Consider the following 23,169-nt stretch of genomic DNA (forward strand, 5'->3'; position numbering starts at 1 on the left):
CCAGTATAGAAATCTGATAAATTTGAAAAAGGATGGGCTTTTGGAATCAGAGGTCTTGAATCTAAAGTTCTACTTTTCTACTGACTAACCAGTAGCCATGTTACATACTTTTTCTTTATGAGCTACAGGTTTCTCAAAAGTTAATAAAAGGGGAGGGGGAGGAGCTCATATATACCTGCCTAATAGGGTAGTGAGATGATTAGAAGTAATGAATGAGAGGACCTGCAAAGTACTTGGATAGTAACATGGACTCAATCAATGGTAACTACTACTACTATGGCCGCTATGACTACTACCATGACTACTTTTATTTTAAATCTGATTCCATGCAAACTTTAAAACCTATCTCCCACTATGATCCTCATTTCCAATATTCTAGCCAACTTAATTAGCCTTTTCAGCCATATTTCAACTTTCAATTTTTTGTCTGCATCTGTTATTTTGTTTTGGATGGTCATAGCTTCAATCTTCACCTGTAATTGAAGCCATAGCCCCATTGCTGCCTTGTCCACGAAGCTGAAGATCTCTGTTGAAGCTATTCTTAAGGGTCTTTGCCTTTTAGTGAAGCAATTTCTGTGCTTGTTTCATTTACTTTCCCCCTTGAAGGCTGCCTGGAGTGTGACTATGTTAAACATGCCATCATTTTTCCCAGGGTACCTTACATAATTAAGGAATTTGAGTACTGCTTTTTGACTGAAAATCTTCCTCTGTAGATTTTATCTCCTGTTCTATTATATAAACAAAAGCATAGAGGCTATTACTTCTAAAATCAACCTTGTAGCACAGGATTTCCATCACATTAAAGAAACCTGAAGTAATCTTGTGATGTGTCCCTGAGTGCAGCATTAGTACAGAGCCAGGAGCACGGAGCACGGATCCTGTCTGCCTTTCTGAGGCTTTTTTGCCATGCCGTCCTCCTTTCACATTGGAATAACTGAATCAAGAGTCATCTGTGTTATTTAAGAATGGGGTGACCTGTTACATCTGCCCTCATAACTAGTAGCAAATGAAACTCTGATTTGTAAAGTATATATTCCTGTGTGTGTGTGTCTTTTTAAAAAAGTTTTTATTAATGAAATTTTCAAACATCCACAAAAGTAGAGCGAAAGATATAATGAGCTCCTGAGAACTCCTCCCTCATTTCAGTAATTACCAAAATTGTGTTACTTTTCACTTTTTACAAAATATCTATGTCTTTTGCAAAATGTAAAACATGTGGGCACTTCTATCATTTGCCAAAATCAAACACAGAAACAGAACAACATTAAATGCACACACATCCCACACACCCCTATGCTGAAAAATAAAAAGCCATTAGAGCACAAAGTTCCCAAGTGTTATGCAAAGTTTCCTTTGGGTCCTTTCTAAAGACCCAATTTGTATACCCATTTGTGTAGTGCAAATGTTTTATGATAAGTATGTCCTAGTTCAAGGGTGGGAATATAAATTAAGACACCAAGATGAATTCTGTCAGCAAATCCTAAAGGACACTCTTCTTGAACTCACATTGCAGCTTTCATCATTGTCCGGTCTGTGAGGAAGGATGAATGAGGAGACGGAGAGGGGGCCGTCACACTTGTCGGCGGGCTGGGTGAAATCCAGGCAGCTGGTGATGATACTGTAGTAGTGAGTTGGAACAGGAATAGAACTGCCTTCCACATACCTGAAACAGGAAGGCAAAGTCAAACTATAGCCGAGGTAGTAGCTTTCTTTTTTAAATGGTGGCCAGTGAATATTGCCCAAGTCATTAAAATTAAATTTCACTCAATGGAGTCATTTTTCACTTACAAGTGTTAACCCACTTCTATATCTTTGAATATCATGTACTCAATGCCTGGAATCTCCTCTTTCTCTCAACCTGGTAGAGTGAAAAAGATACTCCAGCCAAAGAAAACAGCTTGAACCAATTCTCAGAGGTGGGACATAATGCATAGGTCAATGGAGTAGAAATGTAAGTCTGGAAGAGTCAATAAAAGTCAAAGTAAGGGGGGTTCTGAGTGCCAAAGTTGTAGAGTTTGGGCATTATTTTTCAGGCAGTAATGCTCCACTGAAGGTTTCTGTGCTAGGAAGTGCCATTATGAGATCCATGTTTCAGGAAAATAACTTTCATAGACTTGTATAAAATGTACCGGAGGCAGGAAATACAGGAGTTAGCAGAGTGATAGCCCTTCCAGCCACAGTGAGATCCTGAACTTGGTACAGTTGGTACAGAGAATTCATTTACTAAAGAAAATTCTAAGAACTGAGTGCTACTGATACGTACAAAAGTATAAAAAAATATTTTGAGTAGAGCATAGTATAGAAATTCATAATTCCTTACCTGGTTTTCTATTATCTTAATTTTAATCATTTCAAAATATTGAAATTATGATTGAACTAACAATATAATTTGAGCTGAAAACTATGACAATAATCAGCAATAAAATAAATGTACAAGTAGGATAAAATTTCTCTTATGGATGACTGGAAAGGGGGTAGGATGACACCTATTTTATTAGTTATATATATGAAAAAAATTAGCATTTTATGTCTGTCTGTCAATCACAATGAAACCCTCTCATATTTTGTGTTGCTCTCTAATTGTTTCATGCATGTATAAAATTAAATGAAGAGGGCTTCCCTGGTGGTGCAGTAGTTAAGAATCTGCCTGCCAATGCAGGGGACACGGGTTGGAGCCCTGGTCCGGGAAGATCCCACGTGCCGCAGAGCAACTAAGCCCATGTACCACAACTACTGAGCCTGCGCTCTAGAGCCCGCAAGCCACAACTACTGAGCCCGTGTGCCACAACTACTGAAGCCCGTGTGCCTAGAGCCCATGCTCCGCAACAAGAGAAGCCACCGCAATGAGAAGCCCTCACACCAAAACAAAGAGTAGCTCCCGCTTGCCACAATTAGAGAAAGCCTGCATGCAGCAATGAAGACCCAACGCAGCAAAAAAATAAATTTTTAAAAGAGTTCTTCAAATATTATGTATATTAGCTCCTTAAAAAAAACCTAAATGATGAGTTTGTTGTATTTATATCTTCTTACTTTCTCCACCAGACTGTAAGTTCCTTATGAACAGAGTATGCCTCATCCTTTTATATGCCTAATAGCACCACAGAGAGGGATAGAAATTCGTGTTGACAAAAGTTTATATGCAATTTCCTATTGAAATGTACTGACTCAGAAAACATAAGGAATTCTAAAAGTCCCCCCAAATAGTGAACACAAGTGAAAATTATCATCTTCCCACTAAAGAGTTGTTGCAGAATAAAGTTAAAAAATTTTCTAATCTTTTGATGCATTTTCTTTCATGAAAATGAAAAGTGCATTTATTTACCACAAATCCTAATTCCTTTCCAACCACCAATGTCTCGTTTAATCACAGGTCCAAAAGAACTGAAGAAATCACAAGGAGATTCAAAGAGCAACAGGTTTAAGAGGTATCAGTTCTTCTCTAGTACGTGAATATTTGAAAAATATTCTTGAGTGAGATCTTGGAATTTAAAAGCACACGTTGCGTGGAAATGAAAAGCTTACTGTTTGATTTTGTCTTGTGTGTCATGTAAGCCATCGTAGTCATAGTCAAAAATTGGTCCACTTATCACATTAACTCCATTTCTTTCTGAAGCATATTTCTTCACCAGAACCCTTTGGAAATAATTCCAGACTCCTGTACAAAAACAAAATCAGTTCTCCGTGAACAAAACTCCTTGCTTTGGCCAAATTCTCTCTTGGATGCATTAAACAAGCCAAATGTCACAAGCCAAGAGACAGCAGATCTGTTGTGATTCTTAAGAGCAATCCATCCTAAAGCATTAGCTGTGTCATTTATGAGACGGCCAAGAGAAAGATATGGAGACAATGGTAGAGGAGTTTAATGTAGCCCAACAAGTCAGGGAAGGATTTGCAGGTGAAGTGGTTACTAGGCTGAGATCTGAAGGACAAGTGGGTGTTTCTGAGGCAAAGAGGTGGAGACAACATTCCAGGCAGAGAGAATAGTATGTGCAACAGGGGAAGTATGGTGTTTGTGGGAAATTGAAAAAAGGCTTTAATCTACTTTCTCTTCTTTCACGTGTCGTAGATGGGCTAATTCTCAAGTTTATGTCTCTAGCCCTAACCTTTCCAGGCAACTCCAGACATGTTATCCAACCAGCCACCTCATGGTGCATTTGAATACCTAATAATCATATCTAAGAAAAAATTATCCAAACAGAATTCTTGATTTTTCTCCCACTCCTGCTCCAACTCTTGGCTTCTCCATCATAGCCAGTGGCACTCACACTCACCCCGATGTTCAGGTCAAAATCTTAGGATTCATCCCTGACTTCTCTCCTTACTTCATATGCATGGGAACAAGTCCTGTTAGTGCGACCTCCAAAATACATCCCAGTCTTCCAAATCTGACCACTCCTCACAATTTTCACTGCATCCACCCTGGTCTAAGTCACTATCCTCTTTGCAATGAACTACCACAAAGACTACTTGGCACCTTGGGAGAAACTCTTCCTTCCCTGTAGCCCATTCTCTTTGGAGTAGCCAGATGGATCCTTTTACACTATAAATCAGATTGTATCACATTTCCGCAACACCCATCTCTAACACTCCAGATGATTTCTCACTGTAATTGGAATAAAATCCCAACTTTCCACCATGGCCCTTGCCTCTCTCCATGACTTTTCTTCCTATTCCTTTCCCCCTCAGGTACATGCCTTTCTTCCTGTCCCCCTACTCACTAAATATGTTTCAGAGTAAGATTTTGCATATGCTTTTCCCTTCATCTGGAAAACACGTCCCCTGACTAGGCATGCCTAGTTTCTCCTCCGCTATTCATTTCTCACTTTCATGGTCATCCTCTAGAGAGGATTTCCTTGGCCTCACTAGCTCCAATTTACACGATAGTCAATCACAGGGGAAGGAGGGGGCAGAATGGAAAAGGGAAAAGGCAAAAGAAGGGAATAACGGAAGAGGACAGGAAAGGCAAACCAAAGAAGTTGGCTCTAACATGTTAGATTTAACTTACCATGCTCTATTCTACATCGGGGTTTTGAGGTTCAGGCTGCTATCATTTCTTACCTCCCCTTATTAAAAAAGGCTTGGGCATTTTTCCCATAGTGCTTCAACTGCTGATCCTCTATTCTAAATGAGAAAGACAGAGCAGCCCACCAGAGCCGAAATACCATGGATAATTATTTGCAATAAAGAAAGGAGGACAGTGGGTAGAAGTTCAAATGTTAACTTAAGCATAAAAATTGGAGAGGCATAGAGGGAAAGAAATAACAATGAGAACAGTCAAAAGGCCAAACCCGCAGAAATGTGGCATGTGAAAAAAACCATTCCCCTAGTGAAGAAGAACAGCGGGCCCTCTGTGAAAGGCCTTTGGCCACACCAGCCTCAGGGTGGTACCGTGTGCTTCCTTTATTGCTGCTTGGTCAAAAAGGCATCAGTAAAGGATAAAGAAATCCAGGAAACCCTGATCTGTGGAAATTCAATGAAGCTGCATTCCATGTAATATTAGGACAAATGGATCTACGTGGGTCCGTGAAACATTTCTCAACTGGGGCTGAGAACAAACCAGGAAACCTCCTTTTAAAAGCATACTTTAATTTTTCACTCATATGCAAGAGATTCTACCTTTGAATAAGCCTTTATTTACTAACTTAGGACATCAAATAAACATTTTTTTTCCTCTAAACCGTGTTGGCCATTTCACCAATGTCAAGTTGAGGAGGCCTGGCCTGTAGAGGACATTCCACCATCTCGTGTCCTATTTTGAGACTTTATTTCAGCCCTGAGAGTCATGTAACACAGCCCAATACTCCTTTAGAAAGTGGAGTTATGTAGAAGTGTTTCCTTTTCCTACCTTTCCTATAAGCATATATGTCTGCTCACTGTAAATAAACTAAAGGGAGGTCAAAGCCACTCTATAATGCTTTCTCTGTCTTTGAATACATGGATGGTTGGATGGATGGAGGGATGCATGGATGGATGGAAGATGGATGGATGGGCAAATGAATGAATTCTTTGTTAGCAGAAATAGAAAATGGATTGTTTTTGTCATTGGACAATTAAGTTACAAATCCATATAAGCCATAGAAGTCATGCAATCAAATCTCATAATTTTATAAATGAGAGGTTAAATGGCATTTCTATGATCACACAGCCAGTGTTCACACTCCAGAGACCAGAACTCAGTTTTGGGGCTGGGGCTCACTGTGCCTATACCATTCATTTTATCACTATCATCCACAAATATTTATGTCATATACAAAGAAATTATGAGTGTAAAAAATTTGCACAGCCCTAAAACCAACTGAACTTAATTCTCTGATGATTCAGAAGACCCATTAAGCTCTTGCTGGGTTTCAGTGTCAATATTCAGAATACATCACCATCCCCCTAAAGGAAGAAGGTGTTAGTGGCTTTTACTGTAACATTCCATAAATAAATACAGATGCTGTTAAATGTCAGGTAGCCTCCAAAATACAGAGAAGATTCTTTTAAACCACTGAGTGTTGAAATAGGGAGAACACTGGATTAGAAGGAAAGCACAAACTTGGTTAAGCTCAGCTTCTGCCATTCATGGGTCACTTCTTGTGACTTCAGTTTCTTAATTATAAACAAGGGATAAAAAAACCTGCCAAACTCCCTCACAGATTCATACTTTGGCTTAGCAGTAGAGAATTTACATTCAGGTTCTTCAAACATTATAAAGGCTAAACACATGAAAGGTATTGTTATTATTAAAATGAATAGAGAGGTAGGAAAGGTAAGTGGTAAATTTAGAAACATTTCTTTCCACAAATAATAGTCTACTAGGTAAATATTAGACTTACGTTTGAAAGCAGGATACATTGGAACCATATTGGTTACAAGGAATGCATCATATTTAGCTTCTGGCAAAGAGCTCAGATCTAAACATTGGGAAAACAAAGAGTGCCCATTACATAATAAAATCGACATCAATAAAAAAAGGAATCTTCTAAAATGGTCCAAACCGCATGAAAAGCATGGATCTACTCTTTTATTCCTACTTATCCCATTCTTCATATACCATTTCCTACTTCCCTTCCCACTCAATCTCTTTTCTTCACTCAATAGTTTCTCCTTAAAAAAATTTTTATGATTCTTTTTCTTCTTACTTAGTCTTGGGTCTACTAAGTATTTTATAAAAGAATTCCTTGATTTTACTGGCATAATTTGGACTTAAAAAAATGTCATCGAGGTAATGGGAGAGAATTAAAGGGCTTCATGTATTCTTAAGAGATCACCTCTATAGTATTATTTAAAAGATTTATGTCAATAATTCCCTATTTCACTTTCAGATGCTCATTTAGTGATGATGTCAGGTGACACACAGAATATTCCCTTGCATTTTAGAATTCCCCGGGAACAGGATTTGTGAAAGCTGGTCTCTTTTCTGGCTGCTTTTGGAAGGCTCCCAGAGAACTTCATCTCCTCAATCTCTTGAGCGCCCCTCTGGTTTTTAGGTTTTTTAGAAAACCTAAAAACCACTGAAATCCTAAATACCAAGTTGCACACGCCAGACTCCACAAAATAACATCCCTCTAGAATGGTCAGATCCTGCTATTCTGTAACTTACATGGAGGAAAGAGGAATCCATAGGACATCTGTTTATCATTTTTGTAGGCCAAGCAGCTCTGACTGAAACTCGGAGAAACACGGACATCAGGCCGGACGCAATTGGTCAGGTGTTCAGGGATGCCAGAGACCTCAGCCTGTATGGTAGTCACAGGTAGTCAGCAATGCCATGGCAGAGACAACACCAAACCAACAGGGAAATACTGAAGCCAGATTGTTTGGTTCCAAACAGCCAGAATCAAAGCCCCATTAGCTTTTACTATAGCTCATATTCTGATATTGACTCTTTTTTTCTTTTTTAAGGACCTCAGTTTTAAATGCACTAAGCTAGTAATTTTTTAACTCTTATGTTTTTAGTAGCAGGACTCTCTTATCAGTCTTAGGTAAAACAATAATACATAAGGCAGAAATCTCACTGTTGATATAATGAAATTCCACAGAAGACAGCTTAAAAAATAATATTCTGAGAAATAATATAGACATATCTCCTATTTTAAAAAAAGACTATATATGTATTGTATGTGCCTGAGTACAAATTAATAAGAAGCTGTGTTTGGGGCAGTAGAAGTAGTTATTTGTATTCAGAGTTTAAAAACATACTTCAACTGCCAAATGAATTTTTCTAATTCCTGATATAAACTTTCCTACCTCACCTTTACCAAAACTGAAACCCAACATAAAACCTTCATTAAAAAAGAACAGGATGTTGATAGTGGGGCTATACATGTGCGGAGCCGTGGGTATATGGGAAATTTCTGTCCCTTCCATTCAGTTTTGCTCTGAATCTAAAACTGCTCTAAAAAATAAAGTCTATTAAAACAAATGGCCAGATACTGATGGCTTCTGTAACTAGTGGACCATGACAAGCAGAGTAAAAAAAACTAAAAGAATTAGTATGCTATGCTATTTCACCTATTACCATGAAGTTTTTAGAACACTGCAGAAAGTCTAATTCAAAATATTTTACAACAGATCCAATATAGGATTTCTTTCATCAGGAAAAATTAAAATCTTGTCTAAGACAATTCTGTTCAGCAAACAATCATTGCATTAAGGCAAGGAGCATAATGACATGAAGAACATGAAACCCAGTTTTCTCAATGACCTGTTTGGAAACAGTGTACGATGTCCAGAGTGGCATTAGGAATATTTCACTATAACTGCTTTCAAAGTCAGTGTGATACAAGATATCATATCTAGTCCGATAAAGCACTGCAGGCCGTCCATAGAGGAGGTGTCTCTCTAGGAAAGAAAAAAATAAGCTGTCTTAAACACATATTAAACTGTACATCAAATGTTAAAGAAATATTGGAAGAGAGTCAAATTGTCCACAATTTGCTTGCTTACTTATTAATAATGTAGCTCCTTCTTCTTAATTTAATCAGGTTAGTTTTCCTAACACTTCTGTGGTTTATTTGATCACCTAAGCGTGGGTCAAGGCTTACAGTTATCAAAACTGTAATGTAAATACCGTATTTATTTTAATGTTTTTTTTTTCAGTTATAAAGAATTTTAATCTGTATGGGAAAGACAATTATTTATTAAATTTTGAAATGATTCAGCTGAATGGGAAGTCAAGACAATTAGCTTTTTATAGAATTAATTCATTTGACCCTGGAAAGGCTCATCAAATTAACCAATGATTTAATTAAGAGGAAGGTACTCTTTGATCATTATTTGTAAACTGCAACTCAAATATGCATTATTTCAGCATAAAAAGTGAGTACTAATGAGCATTTAAAGTAAGTAGCTTTGTGACATGGAGGAAAACTCTTTAGGTAAGAACTTAAAGGAACATGTATAGATAAAATAAGTGGCATTCAAGGGGGTCCTTTAAATACAAAAGGGAGGTCATCGGTTACCAAAGAACTCAGTTAAGACCCCAGAATGTAGATTCAGACCCCTAAGAGAAAGCTCTCCTCTTAGGAAAAAATAAAGGTTTGAAACTTTATTCTTCTAAGAAGAAGACACAGGAGATTAATGCGCAAACCTTCATTCTACACCCACAATAAATGCCTCAAGCTTGATCTGCCCATTTTAGACAGGCTAAAGTCAGAACTGCCATAGATTCATAGAAATTGGGGTCCTGCAGACCAAAATATTTAGAGACTGAGGCTTTGGCAATTCACGATCCCCTAAGTGATAATCAAAAAAATTTTTTTACTATTATTTCTATTAGGAAAAAGTCAGTTCTGGCACTTATTAAATTATGTATACATGTTGCTTTAATTAAAGTATTACCATTCTACACAAGTAACAGAGAAAACCCTTTGTAGATTACTTTGCAAGACCCTCCCAAGTAGAACTGCTGATTTGAGGCAAAACAGCCCACACTGTTAACAGCACAAGCCTGTTCTGGGTAGTTGGGCTTTGTCAGCATTACAGTAAATGTAGAAGTCTTGGTAAAGCTGCCAAATTTGGGGACCCACCCCTAAGAATTAGAACATAATATGCTAATATCATATAAATGAAATATAATGAACAAATAAAAAGCCAGCAAATCATAACAGTAGTACTTGGGGGCAGTTTACCAGGTCAGACTTTCCTTCAAAACTCAAACCAAACCTTTTCTAGGTTCAAAATTTCCATTAACGTTTTCCTTGATTTCATTTTTGCTGCCTCTGAATTTCCTGGTTTCAGCTGGAAGCAGAAGTATCAAGATTCTTTGAGAAGCTATTCTCTTTTTATCATTCAAGTTTTAATGCTTACCCAACACATTCCTCCAAGCTCAAATGCGAACCTGGCATATTATCCAATCTATCCCATTAAGAGGAAAACAAAACAGCAGCCATATTCCTCTATGCAACACCCCTCTTTAGAGCAGCCATCAATCAACACTCTTAGACAATCTGTAGACCCCACCAACTCTCGTTCCTCCTTATTTCTCACCATTCCTCAACATAGCACTCCATTCCATGAAGGCTGATTGATTTGTAATACTGCTCATAATCACTGTCAACAACTCTATGCTATCATATATATGACTCCTTTTCTCTCTACTGGGAATAACTTCTCCACCAGTCCTGTCACATATCTCCCTCCAAATTTTTCATTATTGTGTTCCTCACTCATCAAACATATACTGAGTACCTTCTTTGTGTCAGGCCTTGGGCTATGGAATAGAGATACTTGGTAAAGACAATTAAGTTAGAGCTTTTACCCTCAAGAAGCTCAGAGTTCAATGGGAGAGACAAACATGGCATAAATAACTAAAATGCAATATGCTGCTCACTATTTCAGAGATATCTACATAGTAGAACAGGAAAACAGAGCATGATGCATGCCACAGATGGGGATGAGGTGGCATCAGTACAGATCTTACAGAACTTATGAAGCTAAGCCAGAGTGACCCCACATCCCATTTATGCCTGTTGCCCTGGCATAATTGTCCTTCTCACCTTCAAAAGGGGATGACAAATAATATGGTCACATAGCTCAGCTCCCATGAAAGAGACATGGGGAGGAGAGGGAGAAAAGGACAAGAGGGGAAGAGACATCTTAAGAGTCACTTTCTCCTGAAAGATTTCTCCAGTTAAGCTTCTCCATCTCTACTCATGCTTCTGCTCTGCATGTAGAAACTCAATTTTCTTTTGAAATGTGGGTGTCATAGCTCCCAAGATATGCACAACTGCAGTTTTGGGCACACAGTTGGAGTCCAAATATATCATTATCTGACTTTTTCTCAATTGTTAACTGAGCGTGTATGCCATGAAGAAAAGAAAATGTAGTGGCTTTGGCAGTCTCCTAATATCCAACCAAGTTCCCCAACTGACCCAAAGAATCTACTTGGGTCTTCCTGTTGCATAATAGTTTCATCTAAGAAAGAGGTGAAATCATCTTTGCAGTAAGAAACACTTTAAGGTCCAGAAACAAAATTTAGATTTCCCTTTTTCAGTTTATCAGGGTATCAAACAATCACAGGTTCTTGGTCACAGCCTGCTACTCCATATGACATCTTAGACAAGTCACCCATTGCATTTCTGTTTAGCAAAAAGTCCCTTGTTGAGCCACAAGAGTGTACTTGAAGCTCACTCTTTGGACACATAAATGCTTCATCTAGAGACCAGCCACCCTGGAGATGAGCCTGTAAGCTTCTGCTTTTGAAATATGTTCCTCGTGATTTCTTGATACAGATCTAGTATAGCTTGTGTCTTCCCAGTCTGGGTTCCTACTCCGTGAAATTCCACACAGAGCCTCCATTCCACACCCCAGTTCTCTGTTTACAATAGTGGCTGGCATTTTTGGTACATGCCACGGTTCTCCTCCAGATACCACACTGGCAAAATACTGTGAGGCAAATCTTTTTAAGTGGTGTGGACTTCCCCAGCGCTCATTCTTTTTGTCTTCCAAAACTTGGTCATCCAGACTTGAGTGTGTGTTTCTTTTCCTTCTTCAGCTTCCTGATTCATATTCCCACAGATTAGCTGGCTGACTTGAGAGCCACATGAAAATCTCTCCTCTTTTTTGTTTTTGTTTTAAACATCTACTCCCACAATAATATGCTCTTACATTTTACCACAAAATCTCTACCCAAGGTCTTTCCTTTTCCTACATCCTTTCTCCTCCTTTGCCTTAGAAGCGTCTACTAGCATTTACTGCCATGTCAACCTCCTCTGGGATTAGATTTGATGCCTCTGGTAGGGTCCTGTTCTTTCTTACCTGAACCCTTAAAACACTACTCTGGGGCTTCCCTGGTGGCGCAGTGGTTGAGAGTCCGCCTGCCGATGCAGGGGACACGGGTTCATGCCCCGGTCCGGGAAGATCCCACATGCCGTGGAGTGGCTGGGCCCGTGAGCCATGGCCGCTGAGCCTGCGCGTCTGGAGCCTGTGCTCCGCAACGGGAGAGGCCACAACAGTGAGAGGCCCGTGTACCGCAAAAACAAACAAACAAACAAAACCACTACGCTGTAATTCATCAACTGGCTAAACCTCACAATAAAATAATAACTTAATGAGGACATGGATTTTATCTATTTTGTTTACCATTGTATCTCTATCTCCAACAATGCCAAATATCTATATGGATAAATAAATGATTGTTTTATTTTATTTTATTTTGCGGTACTCGGGCCTCTCACTGCTGTGGCCTCTCCCGTTGCGGAGCACAGGCTCCGGACGCACAGGCTCAGCAGCCATGGCTCACGGGCCCAGCTGCTCCACGGCATGTGGGATCTTCCCGGGCCGGGCCATGAACCTGTGTCCCCTGCATCGGCAGGCGGACTCTCAACAACTGCGCCACCAGGGAAGCCCTGATTGTTTTATTTTAAAAAAAATACTGTTCTTTACGACTTTCAAGAACTGGCTTTCTATGTATAACCTGCCTAATAGTCCCTCTCTAGCTATTCAGGGCTGCTTTACAGTTAACAAGAATTACTAGTGTTTAAGTCATTTTTCTAAACAAACTAATTTCTCACGGCGTGTGATAAGGAGCCAAACACATAGGTGTTAAAATGATGTTTAATTCCCTTTCTCACAAAGATGATAGTGAATGCCAACCTGACTAAGAAAATACAAAACATGGTTTAACAAAGCTAGTAGAGAAAAGACTAAAGTGAAAATAAATAGTGCAATTATTCTTACAGTAAAATTATACTTGGCTCTAGTGCCAGGATTGCTTGCTGTGAGAAATTTAAATATTTCCATTTCATTCATTCATTTATCCATTGATTCATGGATTACAAAATGAAAATTCAATAAGTTTGCCCAGACATTACATACATGTGATCCAGAAAAGCAGCCATGCAATTAAGATCTGGAATTCACTACAAATGTAGAAATATTAAAGCTTTAGCAAGCAGTTTAGATCACAATTTTTGAAGCTCATATTTGTTCTTCCTCTTCATTTTAGTAAAGGACTTGATTCTGTAAGTTTAGTATTCATAATAAAATATAGCCTAAGATTAATTTAACATACCACTGTTTTGTTACCTCAAATTTACCCTGGGTTGTTTCACTGTTGGAATGCATAGCTTTTACATGTGTGTTTGGTACAGATGTATGAGTGGTTTTATGTCATATGACATTAAAACAGTTACATATGAATGTTACAAATGGAATGGGCAGGGCCTGTGGTTTATTCTGAAAAAAATCAGCTACCTGTAGGTGTATTTTTTAAAAAAACTAGGCAGGAAAATAATACAACTTTACATTTGTATAGAACTTTAGGTCTACAAAATGGTTTAAAAGCCTCAATATATATTAGAGATAGCCAGAAAGGGGAAGTGGTTACCCTGAGCATAACACCTACAGCACCTCGAATTCACGAGGTTCTACTCCAGCAGAGCAGACGTTGACTATTTCCAGTGGGAGACTAGACTTATGACCCAGGACACACCATAAAGGCCTGAAAGAACTCAGACCAAGAAAATGTCACTTTGCAGCTGAAGAAATGACTGAGACAAGACCCTTAAGGAGACAGACACCAAGAGACAGAGAGAGAGAGAAAGAGACAGGAGAGAGAACACCGAGGCTTACACATATCCTAGAATCTAAATGAGCAAATGCTTTACACATAATAAGACAATGATATATAATTATTTGAATTTCATGTAATAGTTTTAAAGTCTATCTTGTATCACTCCAGTTATTGGCAATTGCAAGTAGCCATTATTATGCATACATACAAAACAATGCTGTATAAACTTAAACAACCTTACCAAAAGTCTATTGAATATTAAACTGTTAATTATAATAAAAATAAATAAAGTCTCTCATTAGAGACTATCCCATTAGGCCATGAGCAGACCAAGAAGGTGTGCTACCATGATCCTCCCCTAACATTTTATGTCACCATTGTGAAGTCACATGCTGGAAACTATTGGTGACACACCTGACAGAACCAGATGTCTCAGAGAAATCAGCTCCCAGCCCAGGGTAGGCACTCAACAAAAACACATGAGGGTCCATTTCCATGAAAGTATATAAACTTTAAGCCTCAGTGACATAAAATCATCTAGAGATAAGACACATATTCACCTCTGAGCAGAGCAATGGTGCGGTGAGGTCAATAACTATGGCTCTTTCCAGCCCTGAGAGTCAGTGATTCACCTAGAAGATGCCTCTTATTTTCATGGTCAGAAGTTTGAGGCCACTGTTTATGCTGACTTGTGGGACTGGTTTTGTCCTATGAGCACACTGCCACAAAAAAACTAAATGAAAGATTTTTTTCCCAGATGGAAATGTTTTAGGACCATGAATAGTCAGAGATTGAATCAGCAAAAACATTAGAGTCCATTCAAAGTTATCATAATTAACTATTTCATTAGTGACTTTTAGAAGAGAAACATCTCAGTAATATTTCTCTGCCTTGGTGAGTGAATATTTGAAAAACTCAAATCATGAGACTCCATACTCCATGATCCTGGCAGCATCGTAATTTTTCCAATTCTAATGACACCGCAGTCCACTAGAGGTTTGATGTCAAACATTTCAGATCAATTCTAGATTTGTGAAGCATTTGTGTACCTTCCATCAACTAAGTCTTATCTCAAAAGCCGTGTTCTTCCAATTACATGCCAAAGAGTCTGTGTGTTCTATCATCAAAGAGAGAAGCGGGATGGTGGTGATGCAGAAAGAGAAGAAAAAAAGTGAAAATCTTTATAAAGGGGGAAATAATTCAAGTAAATAAAATATTCTGCTGGTTTCCTCAACCTTTACTTAATCAGATTGGAAATGGCACGTATGATAAATAGAACCATATGTAAGCTAATAACTCAAGTAATGCTCTCAAGCGAATTTGACTACGTGCATCTTTACTGCATGACTTGGGCTGCTGTGCTTGATTTCTGTCTTCTTTTTAATACACTTTCGGTCATTCCCTTGCTGTTACAAGATGCTATCCCACCTGCTGTAGTAACCTGTGTAGGAGCCTTTCCGTCTTCTTCTAATCTCTTCTAATTTTCCTGGGATTTCAAAACCAGAAGGAAGAGCTTATGTGGTAGATTGCATTATTGTTCCTAATTATTTATGCTCTTTTGTAAGGGATTATATACTTCTGCCCATTGCCAAGTGACTTGTAGGACAGTGTCCTTGTGGAAAGAATATACTTCCCTACTCCACTGGTTTCATGTGCCCTACTTTCACCAATGAACTGGGAATGGAAGTGACAGATGCCTCATCAAGGCAGAAGTGTTGAGACCCATTGCCTGGTTCTGACATTCCTCTTTTCCCTCTACCACGAGAAGGGCATGTCCCAGCTAGGGGCTGCTCCTTCAGCCTAGATTCCAGAATAAAATGTACACATGGGGCAGAGCCACACTTGGCCTATAGTCAGCATCCTGAAATATGAACAAGAAATGCACAGCCCACTGAGATTCTCTTTTTTCATCACAAGCTTGCAAAAGTTGACTAATACAGGAGGGTTATTATTGTACGTAAACTAAGAGGAGAATGAGTTAGGGCTCAAGATAATTCTTCTTTGAAGAGAGATTTCTGATTTGGTTCCTTCTGTGCATCCCTTCCCATAACATATACACTGACTCTGCAGGTCGGTAAGCTTCAGTAGAGGTACCAGCTGTTACCATTTATAACTGTGACTTCCATTCCCTTCATTGAAGTCCCCATCAGCACCTTAACTTATGACCCATCAGATGCACAATGGTATATTTAATCCCTCTGCTTTTCAGAGGGCTTAAAAGCTATTGAGGAAAGAGAAAGGAAATGGAACTTTTCTGACTTATTACACAGCTGGCATCCCGTGTACATAGAATAAACTAATACCTTTTGCCAGATGGTATAAAAATCACTTTGCAATCCAAATTCGAATTTTTAAAAATATTGTGCTTACACTATGAAGTAAATAAGAAGTCTCTCCAATTTTTGGAAGCTAGAAAACAAAACTTATCTGGTTGTTTTTTCCATCAACTCCTTACCTTCTGTAGACCCTTTTATATGAAGGCGTTTGTTGAGTTCATCCAATTTGTTCTGCATGTGTGAAAACCAAAAAAAAAAAAAGAAAAAGAAAAGAGACGAGAAAGCAAATCAGAAATGTTTTTTCTTTCCAGAACCCTTCTCTCTATTTAGTACCCAGCTAAATTCAAAACAGGATCATAAACTTCATCAATACCATAAACTCTGCAGAGTATTTACTACTTTATCTCAAAATGAAATTTTAGGCTCCATGTCCTAGAGATCTATGGTCACGAATATGTTATTTAATTTCTCCATGAATTTGTTTCCTTTCCTTAAAAGTGTGGATAATCATGGTACCAACCTCTCATGTTGACAACGATGATTAGGGCGCATATATGTAAATTAATTCGAATATTGCCTCAATATTTCGGATTAATCTCTAGGTACACTAAAGTGATTCCCAAACCAAGTTATGAAATTTCTTTTTCTAAAGCTGAAACATAATGACTCAGCAGTTCTGAAAAACCACGGCTCAGCAACTCCATCTCCCACTATATATTCTAGAGATACTCTAGCATACGTGTACAAAAAGACATTTGCAGTAATGTCTACTGCAGCATTGTTTGGAAGAACTAACAATTGGAAATTATCAAATGTTCTCAAATAGGAAAATGAATAGAATTGTGATGGTGTAATTATATAATTAAATATTAATTATTAGCAGTAAAAACGAATGAGCTAAAACTTCACATATTAATATGCATAAATCTCAAAAATACAAGGATGAACAAATAAATGCAGGATACATATAGTATAACAGCATTTACATAAAAATATAAAATATCCAAAGCTATCCCATAGGTTATTTTAGGGAACTATGTACTAAAAATTAGTTAATACATTATTTAAGAGATACATATGTATGGAGTGAAAGTATAGAGGCCTACATGGCAATTATATACACTATATTCAGGATATTAGTTACCTTTGGGGTAGAAAGGAAGTGGGATTGGGGTGTGGGATGTCACATGGAGCTTCCATTCAATCTGTAATGTTTTCTTTCTCACAATGTGTGTATTGAAGTATTCATTTTATTAATCTCTATACCTTTTCAGTATGTCTATATATTTTTTTTAAGAAAAGGAAAATAGTCTTTTGGAGAAACCCACTGACAAAATAAAGATGATCTAGAATCCCTCTAAAACGGTTTAAGATAAAATAACCAAAATATTTCTTGCTTCCCAGAAGAAAGGTAATTCAGAAAACAAGATACAGCTAATAGATGCCTCTAAAAATATAACTAGAATTCACTTCAAAGGCCACTTCCTGTTGACTTTGGCAACTCAACTCCTCCAGCTGAGGTCTTAGAATTACCTACTTTTTATATTAATTAGCCCTGTTAGTTCTTATCAGGAGCTAAAGTAGGAAGGATTAATAAAGGGAAGGAGGTAGGGAAGAAGAGCAAACTTCCTCCCGTGGTGGGCCTCCCACACTGTGGCTCCTAGGCCCCTCGGAACCGTAGAAGGTAGCAAATGGTAGGGGAGGGGGATAGACCAGTAGGAAAATTATTTTCCATTTTTCTGAGGTCTGATAGAAAGATCACACATTTGCCTGTAATAAAACCACACATGCAAAAATAAAATTGCTTTGCTTTGTGTTGGAACCCTCTCAACCACTAACCAGTGTTAGTGGTAACACTGGTTGTATCTTGCTGTCAGAAGCACTGATGGGCAACTCTACAAGTCTTGGATCAATATGAAATTCAATAAGCAAATCATTACTGAACATGTGTCGTTTGCTTGTTTCAATAACTGTCCAAACACGAGGTGCTGGGTAGTCCCTATCTGCACCCCCAACGCCCACCCTGCCACACCCTTCCTTACCCTGTTCTGTGCCCTGGGAGACTGATCTCTAGGGGCTCACCAAAGAGCAAGCTTGCCCTCCAGCCAATGAGAGGTACCAGCAGGGGATGGGGAGGGGTGGGTTTACTCCCGCAGCTTCCCCTCTACCAGGTTGCAGTGCGTTAGCTGCGCCCATCTACCAAATTCCATCGTTTCTTCCTATATAGCTCTTTCTCCATGTGCCAGTAACTCCTCCTCCCTCCCTTTATTGTTGAGGCCTAGGATTGGTACCCTATTAGCCCCAGGGTATTTCAGCATCCCTCACTGATTTCCCTCTACCCTGCCAGCCTTTGAAATAGTCTTCTCATTAAACGTGATTGAAACAATCTCTTTAAAACTTCTTTAAAAAGTTCTTCTGCATGGGCCATCTGTTTCTTATTGGGACCATGACTGATAGACATGCGATCCGGGTTGAAAAAAAAAAGAAAAAAAACCATGTTGGTTGGGAATTGTGCTTCCACAGAATAGCATTATGAATTTTACTTTTGGTTCTTCATTATCTATCCCTGGGCTGTCCAATATGGTCGCCATGAGCCACATATGGCTCTTTACATTTAAAGTCACTAAACGAAATTAAAAACTTAGTTCCAAGTGTTCAAAAGCTACATCTGATCAGTGACTACCATTCTGGACAGTACAGATATACCATTCATATCATCACAGAAAGTTCTGTTGGACAGCACTGCTCTACACCCAATAGGCTCCTCCATGATAAACATTAAAAATTATTTCTACCTTTGGCTCTACCTTATCATCACAGGTACAGCCCAGGTCAAAATCAGACTGAAGGTACATAATCCCTGGGTAGTTGGGTCTGGTAACTTCCTCTGGCATGGTGGGTCTGAAAGTGTTAGTACGCAGGAGATGGTTCAAACTTCCATGAGTCCCATTATTAGGAGCTGGTTTCAATCCCAGGAGATCTGATGAGAAGAAAGAAAAGAGCCAGGTGCTTTGTAAATATTTTTGATGAGGTATAGGGAGAGTCAAAACCATTCACCTTCCAAGGGCCTGAAAACTTGGAACACAAATTAGAATCGAATAAAACCAAATTTAGACTGCAGGCTCGCTTCTTACCTCCTAGATCATTCTTGCCTGATCATGTCTTGGCAACAATGTTCTGAATTAGTATGTTCATTGCTTGATTATAAAGAGAGACATTTCCAGAAAGACAGAGTGAAGAAATAGCGCCTTACTTAGCTACTGCCTATGTCTGTGATAGTTACAACCCAAGGACCATCGGCGTCAGTATCATTGCCTTTCTGCTTCTCTAAAAGTCTAAGGAGACTTTTTATTCCGAATTTTGAAGTGGGACTTATAATCAATAAATAACCTCTAGGCTGCCCTCTCATGCACTCCACAGAAGTACGGGGACAAGAGGAGGTTTTGGTCTTGTGCCCTAAAGTGCCGCTGTGAAATGAACAGGCTGATTTCACAGCAAGTGAAATGGTTGCCAAGCGAGCATACAGTGACTTGCCTAAGCTGAGAGGTGGGGCACGGGAGAGCCAGCAGCCAAGATGGGAAAAGAACCCAGGAGACCCGACTTTCAGACTCCCCCTCTAACCACCAGACTGGCACTCCCTTACTAAATAGGAAAAGTTGTCCTCATTCAGCAACTAGAAACTCAAGGAAGAAAAATAATTAGGCGTACATAAATAGCTGGCCAGGATACAAGCTGGCGAAATTTTAACTGGGCTGCAATGGGAGAGATGGAGGTGGGAGAAAGCTCTGTGCCGAACTCTTGCTTTACCCAGCCTCTGACCATTGGTGTCAAACTGTAATGCTATGTTAGATCAGCCAGAGACTGCCAACAGCAACACTATGAAAACTCCCCGTTAGTCAACTGTTGAAGGAAGACAAAGAAGCCTTAGAAGGGGATGATATTCTCTCTTGAACCAATGGGCAAATTACAACATTTTTGTGTGTGAAAAGATGAGGTGATCCCAGAAAACAGACACCTCATTTCTTTCTCTGACATTGAAAGAAGTTCATACGTTCACTCAAGATTGTTTTCTTGGTTTTGATGAAATAAGTGACTTACCACACATAACATTGTAAAGTTCAATGTTTTCAAATGGAGGCACTTTAGTCTTGTACTTAAATGTTGGGCCATAACCTACGAAAACAGTCTTCCAAAAGAAAAGAAAACAAACAAAACAATTAGGCATTGCTAATATCTAGTAGCAACCCTTCCTCGATTTATAAATGCTTTGCAAGCTTCACTCACACCACCATTCCCACCCCTTCTTGGAGTCACTAAAACACACCTCAAGTCACAGTTCTAGGAGCATACCTGCATGCTGCTGACCTTGTTATCAAATCCATGGTCTCCCTGGAAAAAACATTTTCCCGATGGTTTCTTATAAACATCCAAAGGTTTCCTAGAGTGAAACATTGTACAATCAGTTAGGATTTCTCATGAAATCATTCTGATTAAAAAAAAAAACCAAAAGACAAAAACCAGTGCACAAAAAATATCTCTAAGGAGTGGATCTTACAAGTATATTCTTCTCATTGTAATTGCATCATTCCTGTGGTGACGAAAACATGATGCTGTTCTTTTGTCCCAAGTGCTTTTGCTTTGACAATCAGCCCAGGACAAATTGGGACCTGAAGTCCTAGTCCCCTCCTCATACCTCGTGCTTGCACTGAGCAAAGCCCTGGTCACAGGTACAGACACACCTTGTAGATACTGCACGTTTGATTCCAGACCACCACAATAAAGAGAACATCGCAGTAAACTGAGTCACATGAAGTTTTTGGTTTCCCAGTGCATAGAAAAGGTATAGTTACACTATACTATATTAAGTACTCAATAGCATTATGTCTAAAACAACAACGCACATACCTTAATTTAAAAATAGTGCTGTCGGAAAAATGTCACCTATAGACTCTCGATGCAGGGTTGCCACAAAACTTCAACTGTCTGCCTATGTGCTTCACTAGCTCCAGGACTGTAAGACTCTCCACTCTGGGGCCGTGTTTGTCTGGTTCATTTCTACATACCCATCACTATGTTCCATGCTAAGCACACAGTTGGCACTTTAAAAATATGTGATTTTAATCAATGAATGGAGAACTGTATTCTATAAAAATGTTTGCATACAAATTTACCTGTCAACAAATTTACCTAGTAATACCACTAGAGAACATAACTGAGTCATAAGCTTAACATATATAATAGTGCCATAGCTAACAGGAGTCAAGCCTCACCTAGACAGTACCTCTATTTAGAAATAGACAACGGAAACCTTGCTCTCTAGACATCAAAAACATCTGAGCTTCCTTGTTGGGACAGGAAGATGCCTTTTGCTTAGAGTCATGCAGCACTTTTCCAAAACACTTTCATGTTTATTAAGACAAATATTTCCTAAGTACCTATAGGTACATTGTACTGAAGTAAAGTGCTTGGGGGAAAACAAAGAAATTAAACTTTGGGGTCTTTGCTCTTAGAAAAAGTACTTTCATCTTGGGATAAGATATGTGCATATAATAACTCAACAGTGCAAGACATAAGTTGAAAAGGTTTACTGCTAATTAAAATGCCTGGCTTTGGTCTACACTAATTTGCTCAACTATCTTCATCTTTTACTTAACTCCTACTCAACTCCCAAGTTTTCTTCATCGAAACCTACAAACGGTACAAATTTGCTCATTCTTCCAAGCCATCCCATACTCAGACATACTCAGCCAATCCATTTTGGTCACATTTTTGTAACTTTTCCTTGAAGACTCCCCATGTCTGTTCTAAATGATCTCAATAATTTCTAGTTTACATACATATCTCTTCACAATCCTACATATTTAGCTCTATGTACCCCCTGACAATTACAGTAGGATATTTGTGTATTTGTCACATGTGTTTCTCTAGATGTTCCATACTGATGCAAGCTCTTAGAGGACACACATTTTCTTGTTATCTTCTCTCCCTTGTAAATTCATTCAGGTACCAAGCCAGAGTACATCTACTAGTTGTTCAATTATTACTAAGTTAATTAAGACTGAGTCTCAGCACTTTTTTTAAGGAGAAAGTCAGAGTAAGAGTGAGTGGGGGACTTCCCTGGTGGCACAGTGGTTAAGAATCCGCCTGCCAGTTCAGGGGACATGGGTTTGATCCCTGGTCCAGGAAGATCCCACATGCCGCGGAGCAACTAAGCCCGTACGCCACAACTACTGAGCCTGCGCTCTAGAGCCCGTGAGCCACAACTACTGGAGACCACATGCCCTAGAGCGCGCGCCACAAATACTGAACCCGTGTGCTGCAACTACTGAAGACCCCGCCTAGAGCCCTGCTCCGCAACAAGAGAAGCCACCGCAATGAGAAGCCGCGCACCGCAACAAAGAGTAGCCCCTGCTTGCCTCAACTAGGGAAATCCCATGCGCAGCAATGAAGACCCAACGCAGCCAAAAAAATAAATAAATAAAAGAGTGAGTAGGAAAGGGCTGCCCCCAGGTCTGTGTGAAAGTGATTAAGCTTTGGATGATTAACTCTTTGGAACTGGTTAGAGCTTCCAGACACATCCTACATCAGATTCAAGAGCAAAGAATAGTCTCTTCCATATTGGAGAGTCTTTTGTAGTTCAAAACAAGGCAAACATCTGAAATATTTAAGGCAATGTAAAACACGCCTACAGTAACAGAGGTTTTAAGATTAACAACATTTTCTGAACTCTTCTATAAATGTCGCTACAAGCTAAGTTTCGTCAACGGAGGCCAAACCTGTCCAGTGTGGTAAGGCAATGTCCCAGGCATATGTTTGACTTACTCAAGTAATAAGAATAGAATGTAAATTTGAAAAACAAAACAGAGAGACAAACACACAAAGATGCACTGAGAG

The 23,169-nt window shown here is 39.0% G+C and overlaps 1 protein-coding gene across 1 annotated transcript in view; it reads right to left on the reverse strand.

Annotated features, from left to right (window-relative positions):
- Positions 1 to 23,169, reverse strand: part of ENPP2 (ectonucleotide pyrophosphatase/phosphodiesterase 2) — a gene marked incomplete at both ends in the record, with an annotated part of 105,832 nt that overhangs the window by 3,226 nt on the left and 79,437 nt on the right. Inside the window, 10 exon segments of the mRNA XM_079722734.1 lie at positions 1,507 to 1,663; positions 3,523 to 3,655; positions 6,819 to 6,896; positions 7,586 to 7,721; positions 8,690 to 8,826; positions 10,150 to 10,224; positions 16,455 to 16,506; positions 19,071 to 19,255; positions 20,374 to 20,461; positions 20,626 to 20,713. Coding sequence (XP_079578860.1) covers positions 1,507 to 1,663; positions 3,523 to 3,655; positions 6,819 to 6,896; positions 7,586 to 7,721; positions 8,690 to 8,826; positions 10,150 to 10,224; positions 16,455 to 16,506; positions 19,071 to 19,255; positions 20,374 to 20,461; positions 20,626 to 20,713 — 1,129 coding nt within the window.

This window comes from Hyperoodon ampullatus, assembly GCF_949752795.1.
Source record: "Hyperoodon ampullatus genome assembly, chromosome: 17".
Classification (NCBI taxonomy): Eukaryota; Metazoa; Chordata; class Mammalia; order Artiodactyla; family Ziphiidae; genus Hyperoodon; species Hyperoodon ampullatus.